General features: G+C 38.7%; 1 protein-coding gene across 1 annotated transcript in view; it reads right to left on the bottom strand.

The window, feature by feature from the left end:
• Window positions 1-18442, bottom strand: part of PLA2R1 (phospholipase A2 receptor 1) — a 45533-nt gene that overhangs the window by 2964 nt on the left and 24127 nt on the right. Inside the window, exons 15-29 of the mRNA XM_069861238.1 lie at window positions 17554-17686; window positions 16954-16989; window positions 16462-16619; window positions 13390-13454; window positions 12941-13044; window positions 11481-11623; window positions 10573-10690; window positions 9976-10106; window positions 9262-9406; window positions 6073-6311; window positions 5045-5213; window positions 3459-3599; window positions 2983-3099; window positions 2372-2548; window positions 172-201 (exon numbers count right to left, since the gene is read on the bottom strand). Of these exons, the coding sequence (XP_069717339.1) occupies window positions 172-201; window positions 2372-2548; window positions 2983-3099; window positions 3459-3599; window positions 5045-5213; window positions 6073-6311; window positions 9262-9406; window positions 9976-10106; window positions 10573-10690; window positions 11481-11623; window positions 12941-13044; window positions 13390-13454; window positions 16462-16619; window positions 16954-16989; window positions 17554-17686 (1906 nt within the window). The remainder of the gene's footprint in view (window positions 1-171; window positions 202-2371; window positions 2549-2982; window positions 3100-3458; window positions 3600-5044; window positions 5214-6072; window positions 6312-9261; window positions 9407-9975; window positions 10107-10572; window positions 10691-11480; window positions 11624-12940; window positions 13045-13389; window positions 13455-16461; window positions 16620-16953; window positions 16990-17553; window positions 17687-18442) is intronic.

Genomic DNA, 18442 nt, shown 5'->3' with positions numbered 1-18442 from the left:
TTCTAAATATAAACATGTAGATATTTTATGGAAAACGTATTATAACTCTATATGTCACCCATTTTAAATTACAGGTTTAACAGTGAAAAATGTTACCTCACAAAATATTGGCTCAAAATAAATTATTATTACTCCTTATAAGAAAATTAAGAAAGTACAGAAGGGACTTACTCTTTTCAGAGGTTTCTGTTGCATCGATATCTGAAATAGAAATGGATACTCAGAAGACAACATACCTAAAACCATACAAGAGCAAGCTGTTCTTTGTTTAATTTGACTCACATCAATAGATTCTAACAGGCCGAGTTAAGTATGACGTAATCTCTTACCCAAATCCCTTAAATTTGGTGGAATATATTAATTGACATTTGTGCAAGGATGAGCCACAGCATTTATCTACTTTTTAAGGTACAAATGCATGAGCAGAACTGTGCAGTGGTGGATGTTAACCGGGTGATCAGGCCCAGTCAACATGGGTTCACAAAAGGCAGGTCTTGCCAGACTAACCTGATTGCCTTCTATGACAAAGTGACCCGGCTACTGGATGAGGGAAAGGCTGTGGATGTGGTCTTCCTGGACTTCAGCAAAGCCTTTGACACAGTTTCTCACAGCGTTCTGCTTGAGAAACTGTCAGCCTCTGGGCTGGACAGGCGCACACTCTCCTGGGTGGCAAACTGGTTGGCTGGCCGGGCCCAGAGAGTGGTGGGAAATGGTGTGAAATCCAGCTGGAGGCCAGTGACAAGTGGGGTTTCCCAGGGCTCAGTGCTGGGTCCAGCCCTGTTCAATGTCTTCATCAATGATCTGGATGAGGGCATCGAGTGCACCCTTAGCAAGTTTGCGGACGACACTAAGCTGGGTGGAAGTGTCGATCTGCTGGAGGGTCGGGAGGCTCTGCAAAGGGATCTGAACAGGCTGGACCGCTGGGCAGAGTCCAATGGCATGAGGTTTAACAAGGCCAAATGCCGGGTCCTGCACTTGGGGCACAACAACCCTGTGCAGTGCTACAGACTGGGAGAAGTCTGTCTAGAAAGCTGCCTGGAGGAGAGGGACCTGGGGGTGTTGGTTGACAGCCGACTGAATATGAGCCAGCAGTGTGCCCAGGTGGCCAAGAAGGCCAATGGCATCTTGGCTTGTATCAGAAACGGCGTGACCAGCAGGTCCAGGGAGGTTATCCTCCCTCTGTACTCGGCACTGGTGAGACCGCTCCTCGAATACTGTGTTCAGTTCTGGGCCCCTCACCACAAGAAGGATGTTGAGGCTCTGGATCGAGTCCAGAGAAGAGCAACAAAGCTGGTGAAAGGGCTGGAGAACAGGCCTTATGAGGAGCGGCTGAGAGAGCTGGGGTTGTTTAGCCTGGAGAAGAGGAGGCTGAGGGGTGACCTCATTGCTCTCTACAACTACCTGAAAGGACGTTGTAGAGAGGAGGGTGCTGGCCTCTTCTCCCAAGTGACAGGGGACAGGACAAGAGGGAATGGCCTCAAGCTCCGACAGGGGAGGTTTAGGCTAGACGTTAGGAAAAAATTCTTTACAGAAAGGGTCATTGGGCACTGGAACAGGCTGCCCAGGGAGGTGGTTGAGTCACCTTCCCTGGAGGTGTTTAAGGCACGGGTGGACGAGGTGCTGAGGGATATGGTTTAGTGTTTGGTAGGAACGGTTGGACTCGGTGATCCGGTGGGTCTCTTCCAACCTGGTTATTCTGTGTGATTCTGTGTGTGTGTGATTCTGTGTGACAGGGGACAGGATGAGAGGGAATGGCCTCAAGCCCCACCAGGGGAGGGTCAGGCTGGACATTAGGAAAAAATATTTCACAGAAAGGGTCATTGGTCCCTGTCCGAGGCTGCCCAGGGAGGGGGTTGAGTAACCTTCCCTGGAGGGGTTTAAGGGACGGGTGGATGAGGTGCTGAGGGACATGGGTTAGTGATTGATGGGAATGGTTGGACTCGATGATCCGATGGGTCTTTTCCAACCTGGTGATTCTATGATTCTATGATTAATCTAGCTATTGAGGCCAGCAGTCACTTGGGCATTTTGAGTGATGTCTGTGAAGCCCCACGTTCTTACTGACACGGTGTCTGTGCAGCTTTCCTGGGCTGCACCTGCCCATCTTACTAGGTCTATGGAGGTCAGCCTGATGCTCTGCACACAGCTCACCCATACAATAGAGTCTCCCACAGTTGGCAGTAACACAACATGCGCCCAGGTTCCTCAAACAGAGGTGACCCATGCGAGCTGGGTTTCTTTACAGGTACTTTTCCTAATACCAAGGTACATAATTACTTAAATGAAAACCATGAGGAAGTACGCAGTGACAGGGAACACATAAAACAATGGTTATAAGGACACAACTGCTTTCTCTTATGAGAGCACGTACCTGCATCCATTTTGCACACAAATCCCTTTTTTTCTCTGCATGGAGATATTTTCCAGACTCCATCTGTGGTCCTCAGGCTGATACAGAAATTCCCCTTGAGATGATCTAATTCAGGCTCCCTGATGCCCCAGTTAGAATAATTTAAGGGAGAGCCATCAAACCAGGAGACTGTCTCATCTAAGGGCAAAAATTATAGAACTTTATAATTTTTGTAATATTTTGATAATTCTCTTTTTTTCTGTTGGACTTACCCTCACATAAATAAATAATGAATTAAAGAATGACAAGATTTTGTCTGCTTGGCCACTATATTACTTTTTTTTAAAGGATTTAAGAATATCCTGTGTAATTGATACAGAAGACAGCTTGTAGTGCTTCTTTAAATAATGGCATTCACATACATGCATACCTACTGAGTACTCAGAATATGAATCAACAACGATTACAGAAAGCTTGACTGGTTTTACTACATCATAAAAAAAGCAGTAAGTAGCGAAAAAAACCTCAAAGGATAACAGTGTTTTAGAAAACACTTATATCAGCATTCAAATAAAAACAAACAAAAATCAAACCAGATTCTTACATGCAGTTCTCTTCCACCCAGAACTTACTGTCTGTAACTAGTAGGATGTTCAACCAAATCATTTGCACAGAATAATCGAAATTGTGCAATTCTTCCAGAATGAAGGCATTTTCATCTTCATCTTGAATAGTTAAGAGATTTGATCCTACAGATTAAACACAAAACAAATTTTTGAACAATCCATGCCATTAAAATTTAACACTGCATTTAAAAAAATAAGAAACTTAAAATTTTGAGACCCAATTTAAACAAGAAATCCTGGTTATACAAGATCTTAAATTTGCCGTTAATGTGAAAATGCTCAGGCTGATAGAAAACTGTTCTCACGTTATTTTAAAACCAGTTTGAAGGGAAAGAAATACATTTTATGAGTTATTCCAGAAATTAACCTTTTCACACACTGCCTCCAAATTCATAGTTGGTTTATGAGCACCATTACTGTTCAAGTTAAAGCAGAGGAAACACATGCCAATGACATTTTGTAGCTACAAAATAATCACTTACCTTGATTTTTGCAGACTTCATATGCAGTATTGAAACTTGTGCCTTGCAGAACTGTGGAAAAGCTGTAGCAACTGTTCTTGAATTTGATCCAGGGAACAGTTTTTTCTGAACATAAGCCTTTATAGGCAGCGAGATTCTTTTCTGTGACAGAAATAACAGCACAGCTTTATTGTCACAACAACATACACATTAATATAACATTCCACACACTCCTTTGGAGTAATGCTAATAAGCATGTTATTGCATTATGCCTCTATTTTAAAATGGAAAAATCTAGTGGTTGTACATTTTTGTATTCAAACAGTAAAGCTGGTTTCTTTTCTGATCAAAAACCTTGCTGGACTGCAACAGCAATATCAGGACAATCTAACCCAATACTGATGTGCAAAGGGAGATAAGACCAAATTATAGGCACATCACAGCACTCCAGGCTGCCCAGTATCTCCCAGAGGGATGGGGATTTCCAAGGACTGCAGTTACTCTCCACTAAGCCACAAAGATAACTTCATGTCAAATATCGCAGTACAGTGGAGTCTCCCACCGATAAGCAGCAACCAGCCTTTCCAGTGTGCAACGTGCTGCAGCAAGGAGTCCTTCTGACTCAGGGCAATTCTACAAGCTCATTTTGTGATTCCCAGCACTACTTTTTGACAGTGCTGTGGATCCAGCTATACATGCATCCTGTTTTGCTACAAAATAGGGAACGGTTGGACTCGATGATCCGGTGGGTCTCTTCCAACCTGGTTATTCTATAATTCTGTGATTCTGTGAAAATGTAATTTTAAAAAATTAAGTAAACTTTAGGCTATATACAGTTACACAACATGAGAAGCAAATTAGCATGCTTTCTGTAGTGAAGTTGACTAATTTTCTAGAGAATAATTGTTGTCTTGAAGGATTCCAAAACCGCTTTCTTGTCAACAAATCCCAGAGCTATAAGAAGCTAGAGGTGAATCCCTGGTGATCAGTACAACCCAACAAGAACTATACTGAGAACTGGATGCTACCAAAAACTCTGCAGTCCTGGACTGAATGGAGTTCTAGACCTGAATTGTGGATTTAAATGAAGCACAGGTGATTAACAGAGCATTGCAGGAAACACAACATATTTTAGGATGCAGGAAAATACCCTTATTAAAAAAAAACCAAATCAAACTGCAAAATCTTTCATGTGCAATCAGTGAAGACGTGGCTCTCTAATTTTTCAACTTCGCTCTAAATGCTTCCCTTCTTCCACCCAACAGTTAACTGCAGCCAAATGAATTTATTTCCCTTTGAGCTAGGTTGTTAGAAATCATTTTTCACAGATAACAGTGCTTACTATAGGCAGAGACAGAGCAAGTAATTCTCTTTGTTTCTACTAAGAAAGTTCTCTTTCCATTCTCACAGACTAGACTTGATGACCAATATCTTACGGGGAAAAAATGGGAGATACAGCAAGGAAATGTCAGAAATTGATTTAAATTTTAAATAATGCTATCACCATTGCTTAACTCAAATAAATTAATTTCCTTCCATATACTTTCACTGTCAATACACACATTTGCAGCTGCAAAGATTTCAAGTAATGCTTCACTCTGACTTACTAGGTGGCACATGGCAAACTGCTCCTTGAAGAAGTCTTTCACAGTTAGCGCTTCTCCAGTGCCCTGAAGTATCAATGTAAACACAGCTGCCAAAGGCCTGGGACTCATCGTCTTCCCAGAAGGTAAACAAAGACTTAGTTCCATCCGACCATTCAAAGTTAAGCCCATTCTGCCAAAACAAATTTCAAGATTATCTTTCTGATATGCTTTAGCACCACACAAGTTCCATTTTCTTCTGGTGGCATCCTCACCAGATATTATAGAATGTCTTTTACGTCACTAAAGGCTGAGTAGATCCATAAGGATCTACAGAAGACCCATTAGGATCTACAGAAGACCCATTAGGATCTACAGAAGACAGATCCAAGGATGCTCCCAACTTACTTCCGGGAGATCACAAACTATATTTAAACTATTGTTTTCAGCAAGTGGTTATTTGCGCCTTTGAGCAACTGAAAATGAAACAACATAATTTATATTATAAAATTATAATATTTCATCTAATAGAAATATATCTAAATACATAAAATTAATAACAAATTATAATTAAAATTAGTTAAATATACCATATAACTAGTAGAATATTACAGCTAAAAGCTTAATTTAATATATTTAAAGTATTATATATTACAGATGTTTATAATAAATTATAATAATCATCTAGTGGAAGCTGTCCCTACCTATGTCAGGGGGGGTTGCAACTAGATCATTTTTAAGGTCCTTTCCAACCCAAACCATTCTATGATTCCATAGCCTATGATAATTTCACCATTGACACAACAAGAGATTTTTTTCTGTGCTTTTAAACGTTGTCTACGCCTTTTAGTTTTCAGTACTTGTTGCACTAAACTGGATCTCATTAGATCTATACATGATGTTGCAAAAAAATGGTTAGGGCTCAAGCTTTCCAGGGTTTCATTTTCAGATGTAAACTTCCTGTGACTTGAAATGAATGACAGCTCATTAGCCTGATACTGGAAATGTTCCTCTGCAGCATCATATTCATAGCGAGGTAGTTCACTACGTACATCTGAAGTGAACAGCCCAATCCAGTGGTTGTATCCCAGCCGATTCACAATGATTGTGAGGAAAGCCTGGTGATACTGGTCTGTAATGCTGACCAACTCCGCACCATTTGCCATGCAGGTTTTCAAAGCTGAAGACCATGTAAAATTCCCACGTATTATTTTGTATATTCTGTTTCCGTATTCCAAGGTATCTGGTACAGGGTAAATTTCAGGGGAATTGATGATCTGTCCAGATGTGTCTGTTACAAGCAGAAATAAAGGATTTATTTACTTTTTTAAAACAGGCTGCTTGAACATGGTAGAACAGCTCCTAGAAAATCAGAGCAAACCTAAAAATCACGAACTCATTACTTTCAGGAAGGCACTGTTAACTTCAAAAAGAAAAGTCTAGAACAGATTCTGAAGTTCCATCACAGCCCAAAATTTATCACAGCAGTGAATGAGTTTAATGTGGAACATAAAAAAGAAAATCTAGATGGATCTAGTCCCACTAACCGGACCTTTGAAAGTCATCTGGAATCTGAGCATATCCCAGATGTCCAATAGCAGTGGGCTGCAGAGTACTCTTACCCCAGATAACCCGCATGTAATTTAGATTACAACTTTTTTGACCCATTTTTCTTAATAATTTCCAAGATTAATTTACAGCACAAAGCCTCGCCTGACAAATAATTGTGCTGGTACAACTGACAGGAAGACAAATTGTGTCTCACAGCACAAGTGCTTGGGAGCTTCTTCAGCTCCTATTTAGCATGCATGAGAAAATGTAGGGAAAATCATAGTACTAGCACTTAAAGAGAAATCCTCTGTGCATGGGGAATTAAATATCTTTTGGATGACAAATTAACAGAGCAAGGCTCCAAAAAATTGAAGGGAAGTGCAGACTTTTTAGATTTCATAAAGGGAGAGCATCTCCCATGAGAAAAAAATCAGGAGAAAAAAAAAAATCATGAGACAGAGCCCATCTCCACCCCAGCCCAGTCTGTGATTCTGCCATGCTCACTTTCCTACAGGAGGCAAATGCCTTTGCTAAAGCATATGAATGCCCACAGTATAGTTTAAACATGCCAATCAAAATAAAGCACAGCCTCAGTTTTCATCTTGTTTGTCAGTTTGGATTAATTACTTCTGCCTGTAAAGCTTCTTTGATTTTACAAAATGAAGTGTTTATTTTGCCACATGGTGGAGTTATTTTAGACTTGGTTCACTTTATGACTATGAGAGGATAAGTGTTAAGAAGTATCTTAAAATAGTACATTAATTTATTATTTGTCATTCACAAATCATTTAAAATTAGAAATTCATAAGCAAGAAGAAGTTCTGCTCTCGAGCTAACTGAAGCACTCTGTTTTATTCCATCTCTCAGTGCATGTCACTGCTTAAAAAAAGGCAAGAAATGCAGTAGAACGCTGACACAATCCTAACTCAAGCACCACTAAGAGACTGGAGCCCAGCTCATGCCTCCTGCTGGTTTATTTAATTTCAGTCTCCTACAGAAAATAATTCAAAAGAAGGGAGATGGGATACGGACAGGATGGCAGAAGCAAAGCACCAGCTCATCTCTCCAGGAACTGACACGTTTGTTTGGACTTTTAAGTAAATTTAGCAGTTCGCTGCTACCAGCAAGAGGCTGTCTCACTTCTCCCCTCCTTGCTTCCCACTCTTCCAGCTGCATATTCCCATGCCCAGTCCTGGAGCTTGCCTAACCCTGCACTGAGCCAATGCAGCCCGGAAAAATTACATCCATTAAGGAAAAGAAAAATAAGGGGTGGGGTGGGGAAGAGACAAGAGTTTCCTGCTGAGTTAGCAAACTGAACTGTCTGATGGTTTGGGTGCCACAAGTGTTGCACTGGGGAGGAAAGGCTGGTCCTTTCCCCCCAGGAGCACAGACAGCCAGCATCCAGCTCTGGGCACAGAATATTCCCCCATCCACATGAAGCTTTGGCCAGGGCTCATGGGCCACTCTCACATTCACTGGCCAGGAAAGGTGGGGAGGGTCCTGAGCACCCACTGCAGCCCCAGTTACCCTGGGTGCCCTGCAGTCTGGTCATCCTGAGGCAAGTTTTCCTTTCTGCCTTTTGCATCTTTCTGAGGCAGAAGCAAGGGGTTAAAATATAATATTATGGAGGTAAACAAAACAAACCAGCAGGAAAATACATTTATTTATATTTTCCACACTGGATGCAGGATTACTCCAGCACTGCTTGACTGTAGTTCATAATAAATGATACTAAATACAGCTATGTCTTGCTAGAGCCACACGTGAGCACTGCCCAAGGCTTGTATTTGTCTACTTCACTTCTTGACTCCCTCTCCATTCCCTCCGAGGCAGCCAGCAGAAGAGGACTGTCCCTTTGGACCGAGGGCTCAACTGAGAGGTAATACATAAAGTTGAGCCATACAATCCACCCCTGCAGCGACTACAGCACCCAAGGACACTTCTTACAGGCTCCAATTACAGCCCTCCCTTTGCTTTAGGGTTAATAATTTGCTGCTGGTCTATTTCGGTAACACGGTCTGGCAGCTTCCCCCTGCCAGAGCTGGGACTGGGCCCCAAAGCTGCTGGAGTGCCTGGGGGATGCCAGCAGCTCCCCACTCGAGGCAGCACCAGCAACGGGGCTCAGGGAAACCGAACACGGCTGGCTCTCTGCAACAGCTTCAGGCTTCTGGCAGGTGAACTTCATGGTAATAGAATTAGAGAGGCGTGAAAAGAAAAGCCAAATTCTATTTGATCGGCCAGTCATTCTGCACTGTTCATAGACATACATTTTCCAGAGTATATTCTATTCTAATATTGCAGGTCCCAGCCCCTAAATTTTTTTTTTAAACACCATATTTTCATAAAAATTACTCTCAGTTTTGCCTTTTGTCATTTCATGCTTTTACTCTCCTTGCCATGACAGAAAACATCAAATTTCATCTCTGTTCCTGAAATGCAACAGGAAGCTCAAGCTTAGGAAGAAAATTTAATAACAAAATATTTTTCTAGAAATTACTTCTACATCACAGCTATCGATTTATTAAATAGTGTAGAGCTAGTTTGTCTAAACACCACAGCAGAACTATCTTAGAAATCTTTTATGTTCCTAGTGTTACAAACACCTATAACAAGCTGCTCCTAGATGAAAATTAAGATGAATTTAGTGTGGTAACAAAAGAAAACCAAAGTAAAGGAAAACAAAACCTTACCCTGAGTCTTTTGGCAGATAAATCCATATTTTTTCTGACAGTCTTCTAAGTACCATTTTCCCGTGAAATAAAAATTAGGGTTATTTGATACCAATGTACAGAGTGGAAGTTGTTCCTGAAAGTTTGCACTGTTATAACGCTGTCTCTGCAATCAATGCAGAACCTTAAATTAATTTAAAAAAGACACTGCGTAGAAACAATGCATAATTATTACATTATATTTACAAGAATAATTATTTGAAAGTCATTATTATAAATATTTAGTTAGAACAATAAACGATGCCATAAATACAATTTGAAACAATAACCTCATAATAAAAATGTCACAAGCATTCTTTGAACAAATAGGCTAAGCCCAACATGAATTTGGACTAACGTGGTGTAACGTAATATATTAAAATAGGAAATTCATAATCTTATTCCTAAACTTTGCTCAGACCCAGAACACGATACTAACCATATCATTCAAAGTCTGACGCTTAAATGCAATTGCAAGAGAATGTGACTGTAGCCACAAATTACGTAAATAGTTATCTTGATAGTGCCTTTTTTGCTATGTCTAGTTATGCTCATAAATCTGTGCCCACAGTTGACTTAAGCTGCAAAACGCAAGAGAAGACTAAGTTGCTGTAACTCTTTTTTTGTGACAGTCGTGATTTTTATGGACAAAACCCCAACCTTTCAACAGTCCTTAAACTCTGTGGAAATACTCACATCCACTACTTCAACTGGAGACCAGTTGGAATACATCTGGGGATTTTCATTCAACCATTTTTCATAATCGTCACTCTGGAAACCTATCCAAGCACTAGTTTTCTGCCCAAATAGATTCATTGTTATGAAAGCTGGAAAATGAAACAGGAATTAAATATAATTAACTGGTAATCATTCAGGGATAGATGAAGTCTCTCCTAACATACTAAAGCACTGAAAAATGTCATTACTAATTGATGACATTGCATAGTCACCACAAAGTAAGAACGTGAGCAGCATTTCAGTGTCATCTAACTATAAATTCAGTTAAACTGAGTCAACCTCAGCTGGATTAGGATTGAGTATTTCTGATGCACTGTAGTAAGCCCAAAAGAAATGATAATTACTCCTCAAAATCTAACTATCATATAGCTCAGTGGATCTTTGAATCTACAGTTTGGGAAACTGGGAAAGAGAAACAGTAACTTCATCAAAGCAGTAGAACCATGAGTAGGATTTGAGCAATCTTTTTTCCTGAATCTCTATCCAAGAAACTTCACTACAGCCTCCTAATGAAGATGAAACTTTATTTATTTAACAGTATTTTCAGTACTCTACCTTGTTCCAGCTCATTTTCAAGAGAAGCAAGTGACCCATAATAGCTAGCGCAGATCTCTTGTGCAGAGTACCAGTTTTTCAGATGCACTGGATCCTTTGGAATTTGTATCAAGAAGCACTATTTACAAAAAAAAAAAAAAAAAAAAAAAGAGGGCTCATGTTGGTTTTCCTGCAATCACTAAGGGTGATCACTACAACACTTCACACACTATTACTGAAAACTAAATATTTCATTAGTTTCTGTCCTGCAATGGACCTCTCCAACATGCTTTGTATCAGTTTCCAGCTGCAATCAGGTATGGACTCAAATTGGTTGTGTAAAGGCAAACACAATCTCGATTAAATTTATCCCTATAGTCACTGCAGTTTAGCACTGGGATAAATCCAGTCACCTCAAAGCATGTCACTATCACAGAATGTGTGTATTTAAGAGAAGCCTACTGATATAATTGCTTCTTGACCTGTTTGCAAACAGACTTCAGTTTATAATGATCACCGATGAACCCTATTTGAAACAGCCTCTTTTGGAGGACCCACAGCCTCTTTGGAACCCTTTAGCACAATACGTCAGAGATCGGTTTTGAGAATACAGAAGATGCCTGGAATTGTCATAAGTGGAAAAAAATGCATGGCATGGGTTTTTACAGCAACAGCACAAATACATACGCAAAAGCATTCTAAGTGTGAGTGTGTATATCCTTCAACTGAAGTAAAATTTTTGACACCTCATTAAGACAACTTTTGGGTGCAAAACTACTTAATAGCTGTAAAGGTTTGTATTGCTGTCAGGGCCCTGCTTTCAAAACGAAGAAAATCTTCAAATATTGAATAATCTTTAAGAAATCCAATTTCAGTCATAACTATGGAACGCATTTTGAATTATCAAACAGCAGAAAAAAGCGCTTTACTTTGAAACCAAAGTGCAACCAGCCCTTGGGACATGTTCCTTGTTGGTTTTGGTCTTTTGGGATCTCTTTCTCTATTTTCCATGCAATTTTACGCTTACAAATACAGGGAAGAGAGACAGTACAGTTTTCATCACCCCAGAGTCCTGTGTAAAAAGAAAAAACACAGTTCAATATTGGCTTGAGAACTGGAAAGGATTTTCTTCTTAGCTAGCTTAGCTATTAAGAAGGATGTCCTTTAGTGATTAAGTAAAACAAGATTTTACATCAAATACATTTGGACATACCACATTACAGTGAATTCGATCATTCATGTACCTCAGTATTACTCCTTGTTTGATTTCATAAAGTTAAACCAATTCCTCTACACTGAGTCACATATGCCTACATCATTATCTATTTAAAAAAATAGTAGTTATGCTAGAAAAAACCAAAGGTAGAGAAATGATGCCTTCCAGATAAATTAGTTTGACTTCCTTGCATTGAAAATTGTTGGCAATGTGCAGGTACTGACATAAAACACAGCCTTGCTGAATACACACTGATCTGAAAATACATTTTCCAGTAGAACAAAGTTCACTCAAGTTGCTGACCAGCTCCCAGCTGCTGGCCTACTGATGCTGGAGGGTGGGCTTCCCTTCCTTTTATCCAATACTAACTACAGTAACACCGAACTCGAACATTTGAAAGATTTTACATTGTTTCAGCTTTGGCTTTCAAGGCTGGGATTACAAGAGACCAACTGGATCAACTTACTTCAGTCCTCATAAACAAAAAGCTGGATTTATTTTTTTCTTTCCACAGAATCGGACATGCTTACTTTATCATATGATTTGCAGATCTTCAGAAAACAGGGACTGAGAGATGACAGAAATTACTGGAACCAGCACTGAAGTTTTTTAAATTACTCTAGCAGACTGTAGAGCTATGTGATGAAAAGGCTAGTGCAAAACCCACGGTTCACAAAAATCCCTTACCAAATTCTAGGAGATCAAAAATAAGCTAGAAACTTGAGTATTTAAAGTTGTGTGATGATAGAAAAACAGTTTGTAAACATAAGAAAAGTTATTGCTCATCAATCTGGATAATGTGTTTACAAGAAAACTGAATCTGAAAGCAAGCAATGCATTAACCTTTTTTTTTTTTCTGTGCCACATAACAGATTCTTAAGTAAAACTAAACATATAGTGTCGCTGGAATCTTTATATTTTGACATTAGATTACTGAAACTATTAATAGCCTTTTCAATACTATAACCTAGTCTGAGCATAATCATGCTCTTTTTCCTGTTCTCTTCTTAACCGCAAAAGCAGTTACGCAAACTGTAACCATGTAATAGCACTATGTAATACAAGATGACATATTGCATTTCTTGAAAGTAATTTAAAAAATATATATAACTCCTTTGGCCAACAACAAAATAAAGTCACAACTCCTGCAACTAAAGGAAATATAAAGTAAACCTGTTTGTGATGAAATGAAGCCACATCTTCTCCCTGGCTTCCGTGGCTCTCTTTCCCTTCCTTCATTCCAGTTCTGGTACGTTACTGGTGATTTATCTCTCCAGCTGCACAGAAATGTTAAGAGTGCAGTTACACTTTTTCCTATCCTTACCTAAAAATATAAACTCCATTAAAAGTGTTTGTAAGCAGATACAGGATAGAAAGCGCCCCTTTATTAACTAAGCTTTAAAAAAAGACAACTAACAATAAGAAGGTTGATACTCATATCTTTAGCTTGTATATTTTATACCCATTTTAAAAGAAATAGTAATATATTGTAAATAATATTTACATGAGAATTGAAATTGTCTTGAATATCCCACTCAGCTATCAAACCTTTTCAGGAGAGTGACCTGCATACTGTGTGTGTGAAGTACGGCCCACAGCAGCTGAAGTGTAGGTGTTCTTACCCAAATTCATCGCTGACGTTTTCTGCATGCAATCCAATCCACCAATGAACATCACTACTTGATAACTATAAAAAAAATATTTTGCCACATGTTTAACTGTTGTTGCCCTCTTACTAAAGCATTAACAAACCTCTAAATTCAAGCTCTGTTTGTATTCTGATGAATAGCATGTCCATTGTGTTCCAACGGGAAGAACAAGAGCTAAATCCTCCCTGTGTTCATTTTTATTATTTCAGTAAGGTTATTCATGTAACTAAAGCATGATTAAGCCCTCTGTTTCCATTGCATTGCTGACTGATCTTCTGTAAATTAGGAATTCACAATTTTAGGAATTTAGCGCCTCTCTGGCTTGAAAAGGCCTGTAATCTTAGAAATTGTTTTTCCCCAACTGCTAAAAACAGACAATTGCAGATATTTACTTTTAGTGTTAATATGCTGCTCAATCCTTCCAAATTGTTTCAATGAACTCTTATTGACTTTATATAACTCATACAAGACATTCCTAGAGAAGCTTTCCAGACCAACTGTGGTTGTCATGAAAAGTTACAGACCTCCATTCCTAGAGGTGAACAATTATGGATAAGTCATAGAACTAATGTCATTCACACGGCCACTTATTATTGCTATGCTGACTTGACTCTGCCTAAACTATGAATGGGCTTCATTTTCAGGCTTAGCCACTCAACTGTCACAGTTTTGGGGTCTTTGGGAAAGAGCCAACAAAGAAAAAGTTCCGAATGTGCAGGACACTGGAAAAGCCACCCTGTCCCTGGGAAGCATTTTTTTTCCAGAAAAAAAAAAAAAGAAGTGCAGTCTGTCTTGTGGCATTCACATTGTCCTTGGAGTTACAGTTAGGATTTCATCAGCTTAGAGTTTATATAGCAATATCAAATGAAGAAAATGGACATTTCTGACAAAGAGACTCAGGAACGCTGTTTGATTTGGTATTGCCAACCCCCTACTGAGTTCAGTTTTCTAATCATAGCACATCAGCCTACACGTTACAGTTTTTAAAAGAATACTGAAAAATGTGATTTCAATTTCCATGCTAAGAAATTCTGACCAAGTTTTCTAATGACACATGCAAAGTCTATGTGGACTGCTGAGTATTATTTTAGTGATAGCCACCCTCACTCCTGCTTCCACAGAAAACCTGTGACAATCACTTAGGGACACACCTGGCTGTACTGGGAAAGCTTAGCCAAAGGCAGCAAGCTTTAAAATAGCTGCGTATCTTCTATTCCAAGACAAAACTTCAAGGAAGTTAACCTGATTTCCAATGCCACTGGAGTAAATCTAGCTTTTTTCATTGTAGAATGCTCACAAACTGGCACAATAACCACTGATTTTAATGATAAATCCACTTTTAAAAGATTTCCTGTAAGTAAACATGACTTTAAAGAAGCATTCTGATTAGCCACTTCAAATGGTATTAAGTTGTAAAAATACATATTTTTTGAAGTTATATCATTTTTTAAATCATAAACATCCAGTTTTACTTAAGGCCGTAATTACATGACATTAGAGTCTCTAGTAGATGTGGAAGACGACAGCCTAAACAGTAATGCTGCTCTTTCATTATACGCTATTTCTGCCATGAACTGTTGGTTTAAATCCAGTTCATCATGTTTTGAAACAAAATTTCTTAAATAGCAAATAAAAATGATGAATAATTCCTTGGGAACTTAAAACTCCCATCATAATATAACGCAATTCTACTTATGCTATCTATTTTAAGTTAAAAGCAGAGAAGGCTGTACACAAAGCAAGCAAAACTAAGCTATTGTAGGCCAAGAGTTTTTCTACTCAGCACTGTTTGTTCTTTTAAATATTATGCTATAATATCCCTTTATATTACAACCATAAAATTTCACCACCAATAAGCAGATATTATTTTTATTCAATTTTGTTTTTCCTTATTTTGCTTCTGCTGAGAACACCTAAAAGAAAACAAACTTAAGTTTTTTGGGAATGTATCTGCTTCTGCAGCTATGTCTCAGCTTCAAACCTGTTTATCACATCAGACTGGTTCTACAGAAATTCTGCTTTCATCCAGAAGAGGGAATTTAGAGGCAGATGTCTTTTCTCTTATATAGATATCCATAGTCACAAAGAGGTTTAATTCAGAAGACATCATACAAATGTGTGGACATATAAGAATGTTGCCCAAGCTGGCACACACAGAGGACAAGATAATCTATTTTCTGTGGTTGTAAGTACTCACACTTTTGTGGTTTAGAGTTCTAGATATATTTAAGGTGCAGAGAAATTGGTAATTCTTCATTCTTGGCCAGCTCTCATCATCCCTGGAGGTGTTTAGAAGGCCGGTAGATGATTTAGTAGTGGACAGGTATGGTGAGAGTTGATCTCTAAGGTCTTTTCCAACCTAATGATTCTATTATTCTATAATACGTTTCTTTACTTTTTAGTATCCTTGAAGTAAACTCTGGTTTTCCTACTAAAACATTAAATCATATTTTTGAAGACGAAAACATTTAAAACAGGATTAAAACTGCTGATCTTAAATTTCATTGGGGAATGTTAACTCACAAGAAAATCACCTTAACAGCTGCTTGACATCTACTACATAATCACATTACAGTGTTGCCAACAAACTTCTTTTCACCCATTTCTAAGTTCATATCAAATAATCCTTCATTCTTGGCCAGCTCTCCCCAAGAGTAAATTTTCTTTTAAAACTATGAAGACCATTTCAAACATCTGGATTTACTGCCTGTGTCATGCTAATATACCCACTCAAATGTCCCTTGGTATTGCTACCTGATGACCAGCTGCAAGCTACTGAATTGGAATAGGAGCACAACTATGGAACTGTGAAGGATCAGCAGACATCCTGGTGGATGCAGCACTGCTGTGTGAACACCTGAGGGACCAAAATGGGTCCCCTTGGTCATGGAGGGGTGGAGAAAGAAGAAGAAACAGAGAAAAATGTACACCACATGTGAAACAAGCACTTCTTTTTACACCAGACTACCATAACTTTGTGATAGGAAGCTGGTTTTAGCTCCTCCTGGGTCTTTTGAGGCAGACGGACCAACCTGTTATTCTTACCTTCTTAATTTTATTTTGAATAAAGGCTTGTTCACCATAAGAATTTACTGTTGCCACTCCACTGCGAAGCCAGGCACAGACAAACTCATAGGTTTCCCAGTCTGTAGGACTGACATGGAAAAGATACTCCGCTCCTTGATAATACGACCAGGGTAGTTCTGGAAAACAAGCAAAAGAGTCAGCACTGTATAGGGCTAAAAACTCATTTCAAATGTCATTCTTTGTGATCCCCATGAATAATAAAGGCCATTTATTGTGATGGCGAGGTTACCGAACTCCTGTGCTCATTACTGGCAACCTTCCTTTGTGATGTCTGGGTGATCCTAAACAAAAGTGCAACAGATTTTGACCTGTAGCAACAAGTTCTTACAGAGTTCCTTTATCTTAATTTTTAACTTGGTAAAAATGAAATAAATAAAACATCCTAATAATTTAAATTATATTTCCAAATGACAATATTTCAAGATGTGAAAAAAGAAAATGCTTTCATACCGGATATGTACCAAACTGGATTCTTTGGTTTAACACCTGCAAAAATACATGAATAAATTAAAACATTGCTGATTAAGAATGAAAAGAGATATTTCACTGAAATTGCTTTTTCCACATGGTAAGGATGTAAATCAAAATAATGAAGATTATTCTCATTCAGGGACAAAAAAGGGAGTTAAACACGGAATAAAATAAAATAACTGCTGCTCCACTTACTAGACAGCACTTTTAGTAAGCTTTACCATAGAATCACAGAATGGTTTGGGCTAGAAGGGACCTTAAAGATCATCTAGTTCCAACCCCCCTGTCATGGGGGTTCCACTAGACTAGGTTGCTATATATAAATATAAATAAGAACTTTGATTAACTCCTGTTAACTAACGACAATGCATTTTTAAACTGACTGCACATACTAGAGTTGTTAAATGTTCGACAAACCCTAATGGCCACGGACAACTTTGCCATGCTTTCATGCAGAACACCAATGAGGAGAACTTCAGATGTGACTAAAAAGTAGGGGTTTAGATTTTTTTTTTTCTTATGTCTCCTGAATAGCAAGCAATGGGTATAACAGGCAACGTATGTTAATAAATATTTCACCTTTTGGTATTTTGCATATCCATTCACGCTTTTCATTGCAGTGTGCTGGAAAGACGGTACTATTTGCTTTGAACACACCACAGTTTCTTGAGTCATCTTCAATATACTTGCTTTCCAAAAATGAAGATACAACCTAAAACCAATACATTCATTATCTTCCACCAACAATCTGAGATGAGGCATTTCAAAATCTCATTACAGAGAAAAAGGAAGCATTTGGGCATGTGTGTATGGCAAGAACATCATGACTAACAATTAGAGGACCACCTAATTTGCAGTGGTAAAATAAAAGGTCCATAATCATGTGCTAACAATGTCCTGTTCAACTTCCCCATCTTTTATCAGCCTTCTTCTTTGTAAAAATCATTGGCTAGCTATGAAACCTAACAATTTTCTTTAATGATTAGCACTAGCTGCCCACACCTAACAGCTTTTGCTTTCATTTAACAGAGTGCAAAACTCAATCATAGATTCTGAAATTATTTAAATAACCATGGCAGAGCTGTTCTTCAGGCTGAAAACCAATTACAGTTCACAAACTGAGCCTTCTTCACTTGATCGATGTTTAAATCCCAAGTACAAATAATTAGTGTGGCATCTGGCACCAATTATTTTCAAGGACGCAAAATCAAAAGTGGTATTAAAAAAGGACAGACTTAACTCTGAACGCAGTCATGAATCTAACAGTGATAGAACAAATAAAGCATGTAAACACAGTTCTACAGCTTTCCAATGTATTTGTGTATATATACACACCTATATGCTCACTCTGCACCTTCCCGGTCCTGGGTTAACCACAATATGCTTTGCATGAAAACACACATCTGCAAACCTTTATAACCCTACCAAATTCCTTTTGCAGTTGCACAGGCTGCTACTTTAACAGTGG

The sequence above is a fragment of the Phaenicophaeus curvirostris genome, chromosome 7, assembly GCF_032191515.1.
Source record: "Phaenicophaeus curvirostris isolate KB17595 chromosome 7, BPBGC_Pcur_1.0, whole genome shotgun sequence".
Classification (NCBI taxonomy): domain Eukaryota; kingdom Metazoa; phylum Chordata; class Aves; order Cuculiformes; family Cuculidae; genus Phaenicophaeus; species Phaenicophaeus curvirostris.
Note: the sequence above shows the minus strand (reverse complement) of the source record. Positions and strands in the feature narration are given on the sequence as shown.